This window comes from Botrytis byssoidea (genome assembly GCF_014898295.1).
Source record: "Botrytis byssoidea strain MUCL 94 chromosome Unknown BBYS_042, whole genome shotgun sequence".
NCBI lineage: Eukaryota > Fungi > Ascomycota > Leotiomycetes > Helotiales > Sclerotiniaceae > Botrytis > Botrytis byssoidea.
Genome location: NW_024065883.1, coordinates 121,094 through 136,015, shown reverse-complemented (window position 1 = coordinate 136,015; position 14,922 = coordinate 121,094). Strand labels below are relative to the sequence as shown.

General features: G+C 43.7%; 7 protein-coding genes across 7 annotated transcripts; 5 read left to right on the top strand and 2 right to left on the bottom strand.

Moving 5' to 3' along the window:
* Positions 1-195: 195 nt before the first annotated feature.
* Positions 196-1,666, top strand: EAE97_011826 (uncharacterized protein; the record flags this gene model as incomplete). The annotated part of the gene is made up of 5 exons (XM_038882340.1): positions 196-265; positions 316-655; positions 727-913; positions 1,098-1,353; positions 1,443-1,666. The coding sequence occupies 5 exons, from the start codon at positions 196-198 to the stop codon at positions 1,664-1,666; spliced, it is 1,077 nt and encodes a 358-aa protein (XP_038726832.1).
* Positions 1,667-3,109: 1,443 nt separating this feature from the next.
* Positions 3,110-3,802, bottom strand: EAE97_011825 (uncharacterized protein; the record flags this gene model as incomplete). The annotated part of the gene is made up of 2 exons (XM_038882339.1): positions 3,110-3,514; positions 3,596-3,802. 2 exons carry the CDS (start codon positions 3,800-3,802, stop codon positions 3,110-3,112), a joined length of 612 nt encoding a protein of 203 aa, XP_038726831.1.
* A 618-nt stretch (positions 3,803-4,420) lies between these two features.
* Positions 4,421-6,622, top strand: EAE97_011824 (uncharacterized protein; the record flags this gene model as incomplete). Its single annotated transcript, XM_038882338.1, has 3 exons — positions 4,421-4,750; positions 4,857-5,982; positions 6,036-6,622. 3 exons carry the CDS (start codon positions 4,421-4,423, stop codon positions 6,620-6,622), a joined length of 2,043 nt encoding a protein of 680 aa, XP_038726830.1.
* A 1,746-nt stretch (positions 6,623-8,368) lies between these two features.
* EAE97_011823 (uncharacterized protein) lies at positions 8,369-9,883 on the top strand (the record flags this gene model as incomplete). The annotated part of the gene is made up of 1 exon (XM_038882337.1): positions 8,369-9,883. One exon carries the CDS (start codon positions 8,369-8,371, stop codon positions 9,881-9,883), a length of 1,515 nt encoding a protein of 504 aa, XP_038726829.1.
* Positions 9,884-10,047: 164 nt separating this feature from the next.
* Positions 10,048-11,288, bottom strand: EAE97_011822 (uncharacterized protein). Its single transcript, XM_038882336.1, has 2 exons — positions 11,107-11,288; positions 10,048-11,000 (listed from the first exon to the last, which is right to left on the bottom strand). Exons 1-2 carry the CDS (start codon positions 11,211-11,213, stop codon positions 10,565-10,567), a joined length of 543 nt encoding a protein of 180 aa, XP_038726828.1. The 5' UTR covers positions 11,214-11,288; the 3' UTR covers positions 10,048-10,564.
* A 169-nt stretch (positions 11,289-11,457) lies between these two features.
* EAE97_011821 (uncharacterized protein) lies at positions 11,458-12,875 on the top strand. Its single transcript, XM_038882335.1, has 2 exons — positions 11,458-11,940; positions 11,998-12,875. Exons 1-2 carry the CDS (start codon positions 11,613-11,615, stop codon positions 12,630-12,632), a joined length of 963 nt encoding a protein of 320 aa, XP_038726827.1. The 5' UTR covers positions 11,458-11,612; the 3' UTR covers positions 12,633-12,875.
* Positions 12,876-13,465: 590 nt separating this feature from the next.
* EAE97_011820 (uncharacterized protein) lies at positions 13,466-14,622 on the top strand (the record flags this gene model as incomplete). The annotated part of the gene is made up of 2 exons (XM_038882334.1): positions 13,466-14,008; positions 14,107-14,622. 2 exons carry the CDS (start codon positions 13,466-13,468, stop codon positions 14,620-14,622), a joined length of 1,059 nt encoding a protein of 352 aa, XP_038726826.1.
* Positions 14,623-14,922: the final 300 nt, after the last annotated feature.

Here is a 14,922-nt window from a genome sequence, read left to right as displayed (position 1 = left end):
TGGTACATCTCTTTCCATACATATCTTAATACTATTACTTTTATCTATTCAATATTCATTGATCCAGTGGTCATATAATACCCGCTTTACGTGTACACATCAATAATTCATCTACGTGTTTCTCCAATTTCCAACTTCAACTTCACTCACTTGTCACCCGAGAGTTCGTGTGGGAAAGTCTCTTCCAAAAACATCATGGCGAATGGAAAAGAAACCAAAGGATTAGAAAACGAAGGTTATCTATCAGATGAATCAGACTTCTATGGTAATTCAGCCATGGTGCCTCATCTATCCCACTGCTAACCCTCACATTAGGTGATCCTGAAACCAAAGCGTCCTTTGAAGAACGTGCTGCAGACTTCGAAGCTACAGCATATTGGAAAAGCCATCAACCAACTTTAACGGAAAAAGCAGATTCCAATGTTGCCCAAGCCCTTGCAAATCCGGAATCCAAAGCAACTTTGTATAATCCGTATGCAGGTCAAGCATGTGCATGGCAACTTGATGAGAGTATTGATGATTTCTTGCGACGAATGCCACCAAGAAGTACTGAAGTTACTCCATCAACTCCGTGGATATATGTTACCAATCCTTTCCGAAAGGTTCCAAAAGGTACTGCGGTAAACGATGAAGCCCCTCCTGGAGAACATTCCGAGTGAGTGATACTGGATACCAAGACCAAGGGAATTTGGAGAAGCATATTTCACATACTAATCTTGTAAATAGCTGGGCGAGGTGTGTAACCGAGGGGAATCGTTTACTTGACGAACTGATCACTATTCGAAATACCATCGAGAAAGAAAACCCAAAGAAGTCCACAGTTGCAATCGATCGGATGATAAATAAAGAGAAAGAGATCCTTGTCCAGAAAATTCTAGATACAGCTATTGATTCTGGATGTACTAGTGGGAAGGCATGTGTATCTCGCTTATGTTGTTGCACCGGACATCTTAGCTGCTTACCCCTCTGTTTAGTGTCCGAGTAGTTCTCGGATAGCCCTCAATACATATCGGATATTTACATCCGAGTCACCAGACATTCCAATTTTCCCTCTCTACCATGTCCACGTTTGAACTCTAACATTAACTCTTCCTCAGTGGATGATATTTTCTCCTCCCTCCGAAGTAGACGAAATCTGGGCCGCAATTGCCAAGGCCACCTCCACCAATTCTCTCGGTATATCCGCTAAAGTAGCACCCAGAGATGGAATGGGCCTGCTTCAAAAATCACGGCTCGTATGTATCTACACCGAAGATTTCTCAGACAAGATGGATGTGTATCGAGTCTTGAAAGCCATTCGAGAATTAGGGTTGGTTGACCGGACTCTAAAAGGCGCGATCTATTACAAAGCCGGTAAGTAAGCCTTATATATCTCTCTATATCCTATCAAAGAGCTAGACGAGGTTGCGTTGGTGGAACGAGATTGACCATTGGGACACTAGATGTATACACCTACCTCGAACTCTCCTCCAACAATCCCTACGATATCAAAGCCTCTCTCTACAACTCCTTTGAATTTTTCAAAAATCCTCCTCTTCCTCCTTCCACAGCCGCTGGATTAAGATCTCACGCTTTCAAAAAGGAAAATGGGAAGGTGGATTCGTTCTTTCGGAAAATCAAGAAGGAACCAAGTGATTTGGCTCTGCATCAGGTAAATTATGAATAAGATGCTGGGTTGGTTGAGAAATTGAGGGGTGAGAATTACGGTCTGATCTGGCTTGAGGATGCATGTGACGATTTTTGAGAAGAGAATGCTCAAGGGGTATCAACACGTTTTCCTTTTTCCCAGCGCTCTGAGGACCTGGAATTGTGTTGAGATCAATCACAATCACAATGATACTACCATGAATGTTTTCCCGACACGATGTTAGTAAAGCTAGCTACAGCGAATCAGCTCGTGATTAGGAATATCTTCTCCCAGAGAGTTTCTCATTCAGAAATCTAGCTAGAATATCAGTGTAGCTTTAGGGAAGTAAGCAAGCAAGCAACATATGCATTTTACCAAACCCACATACAGTATTCAATAACCTCAAGCGAACAACCATTTCCTTTCTTCACTCCACGATTAATCATGAATAATCAGGCCGGATTCGAATTTTGAATAGATACCTATAGATACCTATAAAGATTTGTGTATCTACACAAATAACAATCTCCATAGAAGTAGAAACCTAGCTACTAGCTACTAGGTACTCACTCGCCATCACCAGTTATCGGCTCGCTATCTCGAATACAAAGTTTCTAGAGTAGAAGAATCTATCATGAGGCTATGTAGTTTGTATTTTGCGTTTGTGATACGTACCTAGGTATGTATTTATAGGAAAATAGAATGCAAGAGGATAGATAGATTAAAGTAGATGAGATGGGTTGTAGAGAGAAGATAGTGAGGTGGGGTTTGGGTTTTGTGTTGAGGTTTATATTTATATATTTCTTTCTTTCTTTTTATGGGGTACCTACCTACCTACCTACCTACTTACCTGGGTATCGATCTATCTATCTATTATTTGGTGAGGAGAATGATATGAAATGAGCAGCTACCTGGCGTCTTTAAAGGAGGCATCGTTCTGAAATTCCCGGAGTTTGATTTAAAGAGTCGAGTTTGATGAATGGAGTGTTCAAATTTGAAATTTACAGATAATTATTTTCAGTACAAGCTGGTAAGATTGGAGTTGTCTAGTATCTTACTGTATCAACTGGTACAAAGATCCCTTAAGGATAGTGAATAACCCTTACTTACTCTTTTGGTCGGTTATCAAATTTCTTCATACAAAGATGATAGGGGCGGGCCCGTATCTGAACTGACTATCTTCTTCTTCCTTGCCATCGCCGTCTCAGGAACTATTCTTGACTGACAAGTTGTACGGAAACCCTCTTTTATCAGTTAACCGCATGTTGGTGCTGATGAGTTGGGACAAGGGTATAAGACTGAATGCAGAATCCCATCATGTATCCTCAGCATTTCTCCCCTTGTCACCGGGACCCCATATCACTACCTCTGTTTCGTTCCCATCCCTACCTCCAAACCGCCCTTACTTTGCGATAGTACTAGACGTTCGAAGATTGGTCTTTCACCATCAATAGGTGTTTCATGTTCCCTCACGAATAGACCTTAAACATAATCATCATCCCTTCCCTCCACCATTCCACTCATGTTGCCCACCCTCTTCAAATGCAGCACCAATCTATATGCACAACTCCCATTCAAATAATATCTGTTCAACTTCTTACTCCTCACAAATCCCAATCGTTCATATAATCTCATTGCGGCCACATTTCCCTCTTCGGTTTCTAGAACTATTTCGTCTGCTCCTCTGGCAGCCATCGCATCAATGGCCAATTTTACCAATTTGGTTGCGATGCCCTGACCGCGAAATGAGGATGAAACTGCGAGCATGGCTATATATCCGCGGAGGGTGGGTGGGGAGTGTGAGGAATGGGTTTCGAGTTTGGCGATAAGGATGCCGTGGAGAGGAGGGGTAGTTGTGGGGGTTAGAGGGAGAGAGGGGTCGAGTGCCTGGGGAATGTTAGTTGTATTTGGAAATGAATCAATTTATTGATTGTTTGTCTTTTGGGGGAAATGAAAAGGGAGGAATACCATAAAGCACAAATCTCCCCACTGGTATAGAAAATATCGATACACATAGATACTATAGGGTTCGCTCAAATCTTTGGATATCAGGGCTCGAATGGAGGGTAAATATTGTTTTTCGAGTGAATGCTCATATTGTATATATCGTAGTTCGGCTGGTAAATCTTTGTTGCTTGTAGATTCAGGTGTTATAGAGCTGATTTCTGAAGCCATATTTGCAGAAATTATCGAAATGGTTGCTCGTGAGGTCTCTACTTATGTTGGATGTCTTGGGTATCTTGTGATGCATGGGATGAATGAATCTTGATGGAGGGGTGGAGGGGTGGAGGGGAGGGGACGACGGGACAAATGATGATGATAATGATCCGATAGGTTGGACTGGCTCACTGGAACTGGCCGCTCCTGGATAAACTTCGGTAAAATATGATTGAGTGTCTGAAATCCTGAAATCCTGAAATCCTGAAATCCTGAGATGTTTTGGGGGAAAGTTTTTGTTTCTTTCTTCACATGTAAAAATACCTCATGTATCCCCTGTCAATCTTTATTTTTAACCAATCAAAAATTAATATGAGAACGGAAAACATTAAATTCCGAACAAGCCGCTAAGCACGCAAACAATTTAGATCAATGCGATTACGTAGCTTGGCAGGTTCAAGTTAGAAGGATCGATATAATCGATCCCAAATTATTTGTGAACAAAAAGTTCCCTTTCTTCATATTTCGACTTTCCATTTTCTGACAATGAAGAGATGACTTGATATCTATTTGCTTCTTCTCATTCTCTTGCTCACTCTCTCTCTCGCCATAAATTCTTAACTTCGCTCTCTCATCATGTCCCTTTTCCGCCGCCTATTCCTCGGGACTCCGACGCCATCCCCCTCCCCCTCTATTCCAGCAACCCGTTCTTCTTCCCCCTCAAAAGGCGAAGAGGTGCGTCTCGCGCCCGTAGTTCGAGTCCTCACACATAAAGAACGGAAACATAGAAAGCGGCGCAATACATTTATATTTTTCCTCGGTGGACTTTTTGGCTTGGTGATAGCGGGGTTTTTCGCGGGCAAGAATGATTTACTCGAGTTGCCGGAAATGCTGGAGGGGATTACGATGGATAGTCTGATGGATGTGTTGCCTGCGGGATTTGTGAAGGATGCAAGGGATCTGGCTGTAGGTGCTGGCCTTTCTGTATTGTATCCCTCTTTCGGTTATAGGGGAAAGTTGGGTATGGGAAGGTTTCGGGTTAAATGTGAGGCTAATGAATGTTTGTTTGTAGAAGGGAGAAAGGGAAGCTGTGAATTATGATTCATTCTCTGTGGGTTTACATCTCAAGTCGCAGGGAATTCTTGCACATCATCCAGTCATTATGGTTCCAGGTGTCATCTCGACGGGGTTGGAATCTTGGGGTACGACTAATGCTTCACGACCTTATTTTCGCAAAAGATTGTGGGGAAGTTGGACTATGATGAGAGCTTTAGTTGCCGACAAAGAAGGATGGAAAAGACATATTATGTTAGACAAGCGTACTGGACTGGATCCTCCCGGAATCAAATTGAGAGCTGCGCAAGGATTTGACGCTGCCGATTTCTTCATAACGGGATATTGGATTTGGAGTAAAATACTGGAGAACTTGGCGACGATTGGTTACGATCCTACGAATAGTTACACGGCGGCTTATGATTGGAGATTGTCGTATGCGAATTTGGAGGTGAGAGATCAATACTTCACAAGATTGAAGACGCATATCGAATTGGCCAGTAAAATTTCAAACAAAAAGGTGGTCTTGGTTTCGCATTCTATGGGTGGTCAAGTGCTGTTCTATTTCATGCATTGGGTAGCATCTTCGAGTGGCGGAAACGGTGGAGATGATTGGGTTGATAAATATGTTGATTCTTGGATCAATATTAGTGGATGCATGCTCGGAGCTCTCAAAGGATTGCCTGCTGTGCTATCAGGAGAGATGAAAGATACCGCGCAACTAAATGCATTTGCAGTTTATGGCCTCGAAAAATTCCTCAATAAAGAAGAACGAGCCGAGCTCTTCCGAGCCATGCCAGGAATCTCTTCCATGCTCCCAATTGGAGGCGATGCTGTTTGGGGAAATGCAACTTGGGCACCAGATGATACTCCAGGTCAGGAAGTCAGCTATGGACAATTCCTGAATTTCAAAAACCAAAATACATCAACGGGGTATCGAAATCTTACGGTATCGCAATCTCTAGACTATCTATTTAATACCACGGAAGATTGGTATATTAAGGCAGTCAAGGGTAGCTATTCGCATGGTGTAGCCCATACTACAGCTGAAGTGGAAGCAAATGAAAAGGATCCAAAAAAATGGATCAATCCACTTGAAACACGATTACCTCTCGCGCCAAATCTGAAGATTTATTGTTTCTATGGTATGCTGTTCTATCATCAAAGCTTTTCCTTTACCAATGCTAATATTCAACAGGTATCGGTAAACCAACTGAACGTGCTTATTTCTACCGTCACTCGGATAATCCCCTTTCGTCCCTCAATATTACAATCGACACCGGTTTATCCCAAGCTAATATAGATCACGGCGTGATTCTTGGCGAGGGTGATGGAACCGTCAATCTACTCAGTGTCGGTTACATGTGTAATCGTGGCTGGAAATATCATCGCTATAATCCAGCAGGTATAAAAATTAAGACTTACGAAATGCCTCACGAACCAGATCGTTTTAGTCCTCGTGGAGGTCCAAATACCGGAGATCATGTGGATATTCTGGGAAGACAAAGCTTGAATGATTTGATTTTGAGAGTAGCGGCAGGTAGGGGCGAGCAAATTGAGGAAATGGTTGTTAGTAGGATTGCGGAGTATGCGGCGAACGTAGAGATTGGGGAAGAAGAGGAGTATAAAGTTAAAGGACAAGAGGATGATGGCAAAGAGGAGGAGAAGAGGAGAGGGAGAGTCAGGGACAAGGTTGAAGAGAAAGCGGAAGAGGTGTTCGAGACATTGGAGAGGATTGTGGCCGGGAAGGATGGGGATAAGAAGGGAAATAAAGATGAACTGTGATAGAGGAGCACTTGTGCTCATCTTCCTTTGCGGTTGGGTCGGGATTGGGAAACGGAGAGGGTTGATGATTGTATATACAAATGATACAACACATGATATCATACGAAACGACTTAGAATATGAAGTCGCATGGGAAAGGGTCGGAGTTGGGATCGGATTCCAGGCGTTTTAGACGGAAGATGGAAGAAAGTGCGTTTTTTACATAGCCGCACCTTAAATTTGAACACAAAAGTATTGTGTATATCGCAGTTCTTTTAATACGCGTTTGTTATCAGATGAGCAAGGAAGTCCGAGGGGATGAATGAATAAATGTAGTAGTGATAAACTCGTACTAGCAACCAATCGTTTAGCGAGCAGAAAGAACATTTTTTCCCTCCTTTTCCGGTTGGTGGTGATTTTCCAATCATGAGTATATATTCTTTGGTAATTCGGTTCTGCTGTTATTTGTGATCGTTCATATTCGGCACTCGTAGTCTTGTAGAAATGTGGTTTCCTGACGTAGTTCGATAGTTCGATATCTCGAATTTGTGAGAGGAAAGATGTATTGAATACAATACATCGAAATTGCTGAAACTTTCTGAAAATACTCGGGCGCGGGATCTCTGCATATCTAGGCATCTATCTATGTGGACTACCTAGTTGTACCTAGTAGTACCTGGTAGTATACTTTACTCCTCCTAGTCAAATCCTCTTTCTTCTCTGTCCATTTCTCATGAGATCAAGTTCGTGGCTCGACTGCATCGCGGTTTCCGGATATGGTTTGGACAGATTAAGGAGGGAAGAGTAGAAGGGGATAATAGTGATGTACATGCTATTTCCACATTACATGAAGCAAGAACGATTTGGTGTGTTTATTTACTCAATTCATCGTATTTAAACCCGAGAGGACTTTGATTTTTTTCGTCTTTTCTTTTCTTTTCTCTCTTCTCATCACCAACTCATAATTCTTACTACTTATCCATAATTTATAGATTTACAATAGCAATAACCATAACATTCGTTTTCTTTATACAATTCTTGCTTCTGGCTTGTTGCTAAGGTAGTTTTGTTCTCGTCGACATTCGTTTTGGGATATAGATTTACTGTCTTATTCTTTACATCGGTGCATCACACGTTGAGAGTTTGTCACTAGACAGTCGATGGATTCGCAGCAGACTCAAGAGCATCAGGAGAATCAGGAAGTCAGAGGAACATTATCTCAAGCGTCTAACTCGGCGGAGGAAAGCAAATCTCCAGAGACAGTGGTGCAGTCGACGTCGAGAGAACACTCGCGACACGCATCTCTAGTGCGGTAACCACCACAAGCATCACACTCGCCTCAAAAACCTAGATGGCAACGCCGTCAAAGTCCCCCATTAGTCAGTTCCGTGGAGAGAACGATAATATAGGAATTGGAACCAAAGAAGAGGAAAAGGAACTGGTGCAAGAAACAGGTGATTGCAGCACAGAAGTGACTTCAGAGATTGATGAACAAGTTTCGAAAGACGGCTCCAGCGCAATCGCCACTGCTAGAACCACTTTCATAATCGGTGCTAGCTCCAGCTCCGGGTCCAGCTCTGGGTCCAACTCCAGGTCCAGTCCCAGGTCCAGGTTCAGCGTCAGCTCTAGTGCAAGCCACATAGCAAGTCTTGGAGCACCACCCAAGAAACGAAAGTATAAAAAACTAAGATCCGTTCTAAAAGCGATCAAAGAATATTGGAAGCCAACACCCAACCCACCACGTTACCCAGTACAGACGCGAACAATATGGGTATCAGAAGGGCCACCGACAGCGTTGCGACCAGCTCCAGTGCAGAAACGGCAGAGCAAGAGCAAACGCGTTCTGAGAGCAATAAAAGAGTATTGGAAGCCATCAGACAACCCAGTACCATCGTGGGCACGGGCACCAGCAGTGCCATCCCCTCCAACACGAGCCTCAGTGCGACCCCCAGTGCAACGAAAGCAGAAGAAAAAGAGATCAATATTAAAAGCGATCCACGATTATTGGAGACCTCCTCCACCTTGATTGCTCGGCAATGCGAAGATAAGGATCAGAATCCGTATGCGGGGGGTGAGGATAGATACATGCAGATGCAAGTGGTCGGGAGAGCAAGAAACGATACACATATTGCTCCTGAAGAAGGGCCATTTGTAAGTGAAAATATATTGTCAGTTTCATCAACTTCTACCATGACGATGGTGACTGCGTCGTCTACTAGTGCATCGATATCTCATAACGACTTACCTTCGGATTCAAGGACGACAATGACTACTATATTATCAGCCTCAATCTCTGCACTTGATATTCGAAATCTTGAGAGCGATTTTGATCGATCTTCACAAGCTAGTCTTGTAACTCCAGGCTCTTTAGCTCCTGTTCAATTTCTCCCAAATGAATCTAATTCATCCACTCAAGATGGCCGTGTAGCTCCAGGCTCTCTTCGTATGATGGTCGCAACATTCGCCCGGCCCGTCAGTAATGAGATTTCTAACAGATCAAATGGATATCGACCCTTGCTATTGGATAGAATCATGGATTTCGCTGATGTGGGCTCCCAAACAAACTTGAGAGAAGCAGTATCAATTCTCCAACAGCCGAATGAGGGACGCTCAGACACGGAAGAGGAAGAAGATAAGGGGTCAGGTTCAAATTCAAGCTGTGAATCTCATGAAGAAAACAGTGAGAAAGACGAGACATCGTCAAGTGATGATGATTGTCCTGAACCAGGGTCAGTCAATCGTCGTCAACGGGCACCACAAGATCGACAAGATAAAGAATATTCGGGATCTGGGGGAAGTCATGATTCGAACCCAGGTAGTGGGAATAGTAATGAAGATAGAGAGCCACCAGATCAATCGGATGTTGTTGCACGATCCGCGCAAAAGACCAATGATAAAAGCAGGAGCACACTCACAAAATTAGAGGCGGATAACAATATTGAAGAACTTCATGCCGATTGCTGGGGCTTGAATTCCCTCGGGGTAAAAGGACAGAAAAAAAGGAAAAGACGTGGTAATACCACTTCGGTTTTCTTTGGGGTTGGGTTTAGGGGTTTGAGTCTTGGTGTTGCTGCTTATGCATCCAATGGAGAGAGAAGAAAATTTGGCGAGAACAGCGAGAAGAAGGCGGAAATGGATGATACTGATGGTACCGATGATGCCGACGACGAAGATTCTGATTCTGGTATGAATGATAAGGGTCCTGCTCGTAAAGTTTCATTTTACGGCTTCGAGAAACTACTTCTGAATTGGGACAGATTGGAGTGTTCGAGGAGAGATTGAGTTCGATATGTATCAATGTAGTGGAACCTGTACAGCAAACGGAAAGCTGGTAGAAGTTGATGTTGAGGAAGTGGGATTGATACATATCTGTTCGATTAAGATAGTAGATGGGCGATTGTATGTATTGTCATGGTAGGGGGAAGAAGAATTGTGTGAATTGTATTTTTAGATGTTGATTAGAAGGTAGCATACGCCAGCGACTAAAGTTAGCACCAGATCATTAGCGAAATAGATCAGCTTTATACATCAAGCCTATACTCTTGTGCTTTCTTAGTGTAGTCATGAGAAGAGAATTCTTCTTAAATTCATATACAGTTGTCATGAGAAGAGAATTCTTCTCAAATTCATATACATTTTTCGAGTCGAGATTACCTCCCTCCATGCACAAATCTTCTTGATTTTGTTCCGAAACGCTGGATTATGCTGGATTGGCCATTATATCATACACCTCATCTTGTCTCATCTCATCATATATCATATCGTACACCTTCTCCCCATTCATATAATACATCCTCCCATTCCATTTCACAAGACCATCTCTTCCATGTTTTCATATTCGAACCTCTGCCCACTTCACCAGATCATAATATACCTTGCCACTAACCCAGCCCCAACTCCCTCTTTGTAGATTCCCGAATTCATTTTCAAGCTCCTGAACTCATTACAACTCTCCCTCTTCTCCTACCCACATCTTCCATCCCTCCAGCCCGTCCTCCACCTCTCTTCCCAGCGCTCGCAATCAAACTCCCTCTTCCCCAACTTCCGATTCACATCATTATGGGCCTCGCACATCCACTTCCCGAACTCGGCGCGACTTTCCGTGCGCACCTTGTTTTCGGCCATGTAGGATTGGAAATCGGAGGCGCAGGTCCAGCAGGGGTAGAGTTGGGAGAAGAGGCTCATGAAGGTGGAGATGTTGGTGCGGTCGGTAGGGGTGGGGGTGCTGGGGTACGAGGCAGACAGTGTGTGCAGGAAGGTCCAGGAGGCGCGGCCGAGGGTTTCGATGTCGGGGGGGCAGTCGGTGGGTGGGCTGGGCGTGCTGGGTGCGGAGGTTTGCGAGGTTTGGAGAGATTTGGTGGTGCTGGTGAAGGAAGCGAAGGAGTTGCAGGAGCGGCAGCTGGGGGAGGGAGTGTTAGTTGGGGCTTCCGTGGATGTAGGGGATGTGGTAAGATGTGGTTGAGAGGAGGGAGGGGAGGGGAGGGGAATTAGTATGTATGACTTACGGTTTTCCATCTTTTCCCAAGATTACACCTTTGGGATATTTTTTTGGAGGAGCGACCGCGCTCACGGCAGATGTATTTGTGATTTCATCCTGTGTATCGTCTGCCATTTTCACTTTTCTTATTCGAATAAAGGAAGAAGATTAGATGAAAGATATATGAAATCTGGAAAATGTACAAAAATGTCTAGATCCATTAATAATTGAAGCTCTGGTTTGTAAGAAAAGGAAAATGATCGGCCTTTTCCGCATTTTCCGCATGGGGGTACAGGGGTACAGGGGTATGGTTTAAGCTTAAAAGATTGACATGTCATTGACGAATAGCAAGAGGTGTGGTTCTGATAGCTTGGAGCAGAGGCTAATCGTCATTTCTCCGACATGTGCCCCGCAAGTGGGATGGATGGATAAAGTTTCATGTCCTTTTCACGATCGTGAGGTTTTGACGTTTGGATCTACAGAAATTACGACACGAAAGAATCTTGGAAGATAGGAGAGAAGGGAAATTGAGGAATGGAAAGAATGGGTAGAATACCGACGTTTTTATTGAAGACGAAGAGTGTGCCGAATGATGGGTACGAGGAGAGGTTTGAGGAAGTGACCTTTAATGCGATGAGGTATGGGGGAGGGGTGGAGGGGAGTGAAAGGGGGTTTGACCCGATTTTTGTGCCGGTATTGGAACATAGGTTTGTGGATGAAGGAGTGGATGAGGTTAAGAGGTTACTTAAGGAGAGGAGCATTGGGAATGAAGAGGGAAAGAAATACGGAGGCTTGATTTTCACAAGTCAGAGGGCTGTGGAATTATTTGCTAAGCTGGTGGAGGAGGGGAAGAATGAAGGTGGTATGTGTTGAATTTTATTTGATTGAGCGTTTAGATCATTTACTAATGATACTCTAGAGACCGATGGATGGCCACATCTACAAAATATACCAGTCTATACCGTCGGCCCAGCTACTTCACGAGCATTACGATCGACACCTCAAACCCCCGCCTTGAATATATTTGGAGCCGAATCAGGAAATGGAGAAGCGTTAGCACATTACATGCTAGAACATTATGGGAATTGGTATAAGGATCGCTCAACAAAACCATCTCTACTTTTCATGGTTGGAGAGCAAAGGAGAGATATCATTCCTAAAACATTGATGGATCCAGAATTATCAGCCGAGAAGCGAATTCAAGTCGACGAAATTGTGGTTTATGGTACGGGAGTAATGGAATCTTTTGAGGAAGATTTCAAAGCTTTATTGAAGGAGACGGAGAATAGGGATACGAGATGGGTAGTTGTTTTTTCACCGACAGGATGCGATGCTATGTTACGATCACTCGGGATGTTAGATTCCCAAACTGGGAAGATAGAACGAGCGGATGAACAGGAGGATGGGAAGAGAAAGACCTTCATAGCGACGATTGGACCCACCACGAGGGATTATCTTAAGAATACTTTTGATTATGAACCGGATGTTTGTGCTGAGAAGCCAAGTCCTGAAGGTGTTATTGAGGGGATTAAGAGATTCTTGGATAACAGGTAGTTATAGATATCTCGTTAATGATTGAAAGATTCTTGACATATGATCTGCTTGTTTGGGTTTCAAGTGCAGATTTGTATGTAATTTGTGATATGGTGATACAGCATATTGAATTGATGCAATGTACGATTAGATGGGAATCCATTCCGAAGGTTGTCATACATTAAATCATCCGATCGTTCATTTTGATAACGTACAAAAACGGCTATGAATGTCGTTGAACCGTCGACTTGGGATTTTGTATATAATTGGAAATATGTTTTATGTATCGGACGGAACAATCAAATCTTGCTAAGAAATATATAAAGAGAATCCAAAGACGAGATGAGATATAAACGTTAATTTAATAGCTTTTGATGAACATTAGCATCGAAACATTGAAATCTACCACTCAAACAAACATTTCTTGGCTCCCGCACACCTTTCAGCCTTATCCGTATCTCACCTAATTTAACCAATTGAAACTTAGTGGACCCCCCCCCCCTTCAACAATCAAAGCACTGGGAATTGGAAATCGACAATCGACATCTTTCATTTCATCAGACCACGAATGGGTGAATTCACTCCAACCAATGACTCAAGTACAACTATGATAGTTTTGAAAGTATAGAATTCTTGCTTTCAATTACTACAATTACAATCTTGAAATACATTCCACGAAGCTAGGTATACTTATCACATTCCTATCATATAAAGGTTCCAAGCTATCCTCGGAACAAAACCACGAAACGTTCCAGGAGCACACGCGCATAGCATACACGACATATACATACCAGTGGATCCATTAATGCAGTAAAACTATTTCAACACCGCATTCACAATCGCATCCATCCACAATGCCAAATAATCGCTATCACGACGAAACACCCATGTCCTCGTCCGGCAACTCTACCCCCGCCCTCTCAAGCTCCACAAGTTGGGCTGTCCCGACCATTTCCACCGCAGTCACTGGATTACTGCGACGTTTTTCCACCGAACCTTCTACTCATTCGGGTAACGGCAATGGGAATCATCACAGCAATACTTCCAATCTCGCAAAATCTCAATCTCCTTCGTTCTCCTCAGCACAAAATGGTATTCAAGGTGTCTACACACCTCCTCATCGAACAGCATCGCCATTTCAACCACCGCCTTTGTATCCGGTGACGTTGAAGGGGTGGAGAGAAAATACAGATCCCTCTGCGCAGTTGTTGAGTCGCGCATTGGCGGAGGAAATTAGATTGCTGGTTCCCCCACGCTTACAGTTGTGTGAGGAATGGAATTTGGTTTATAGCTTGGAACAGGATGGGGTTAGCTTAGGGACGCTTTACAAGAAGTGTGATGACTTGAGGGGATTGAGGAATGGCTTTGTATTGGTTGTTAAGGATGGAGAGGGTGGGGTACGTATTTCTATTTATCTTTTGTCTTGCTGTTATCTTGGAGGTCTTTGCGACGCGTTTGAGACTGGGCATTTGGCTAATGAGATTGTTGACTATAGTTATTTGGCGCATACCTGACAGAAGCACCGCACCCCGCACCTCACTATTTCGGCACAGGAGAATGTTTCCTCTGGCGCGCAACCATCCTCTCTTCCTCACTCCTAGCAAATCTTCCCCCTCCCCCTTCCTCCGACACAACAAACTTGCAACGCTCAACCACCATCGGCGCTCCTCAAAATCAAAACCATAACCCCGCCCATCCCTCTTCACTCCTCTCGCCAACCTTCTCCCAACCCCCTCCTAAATCCCCTTCCTCTATTAAATCAGGCGCCAGCACGCCCGAACGAATCCGCTTCAAAGCCTTCCCCTACTCTGGAATAAACGACTACATGATGTTCTGCGAAGCAGGGTTCTTATCAATAGGAGGTGGAGATGGACATTATGGACTCTGGTTAGACGATACCTTTGAGAAGGGCGTAAGTAGCAGTTGTCCTACATTTGGAAACGAGCCATTGAGTGAGGAAGGGGAGAAATTTGATATCATCGGAGTAGAAGTGTGGAGTATTGGGAATTAAGCGGTAGTGTTCCACGGGGGAGAGAGATCCTCAATTAGGAGAAAGAAAAAAAAGAGGAAGGAGATGCAAAGGGCGTGGAAGGAAGTGGAGAGGAGGTCGCAGGACGATTCGGATCGATTAACATATGCATGATACCCTTATTGCGAAATTTGTAGGCAGCTTGAAGCATCTTTATTTCACTCTCATTACAGTCCATGAATAAGAAAATGGATGGCGCGGGTAATGTAGTAGGATTTCACGGCGAGAGAGAACCATTATAGTCACTTTATTCAACTTTTACCTTTTTCTTTTCAGAGAATG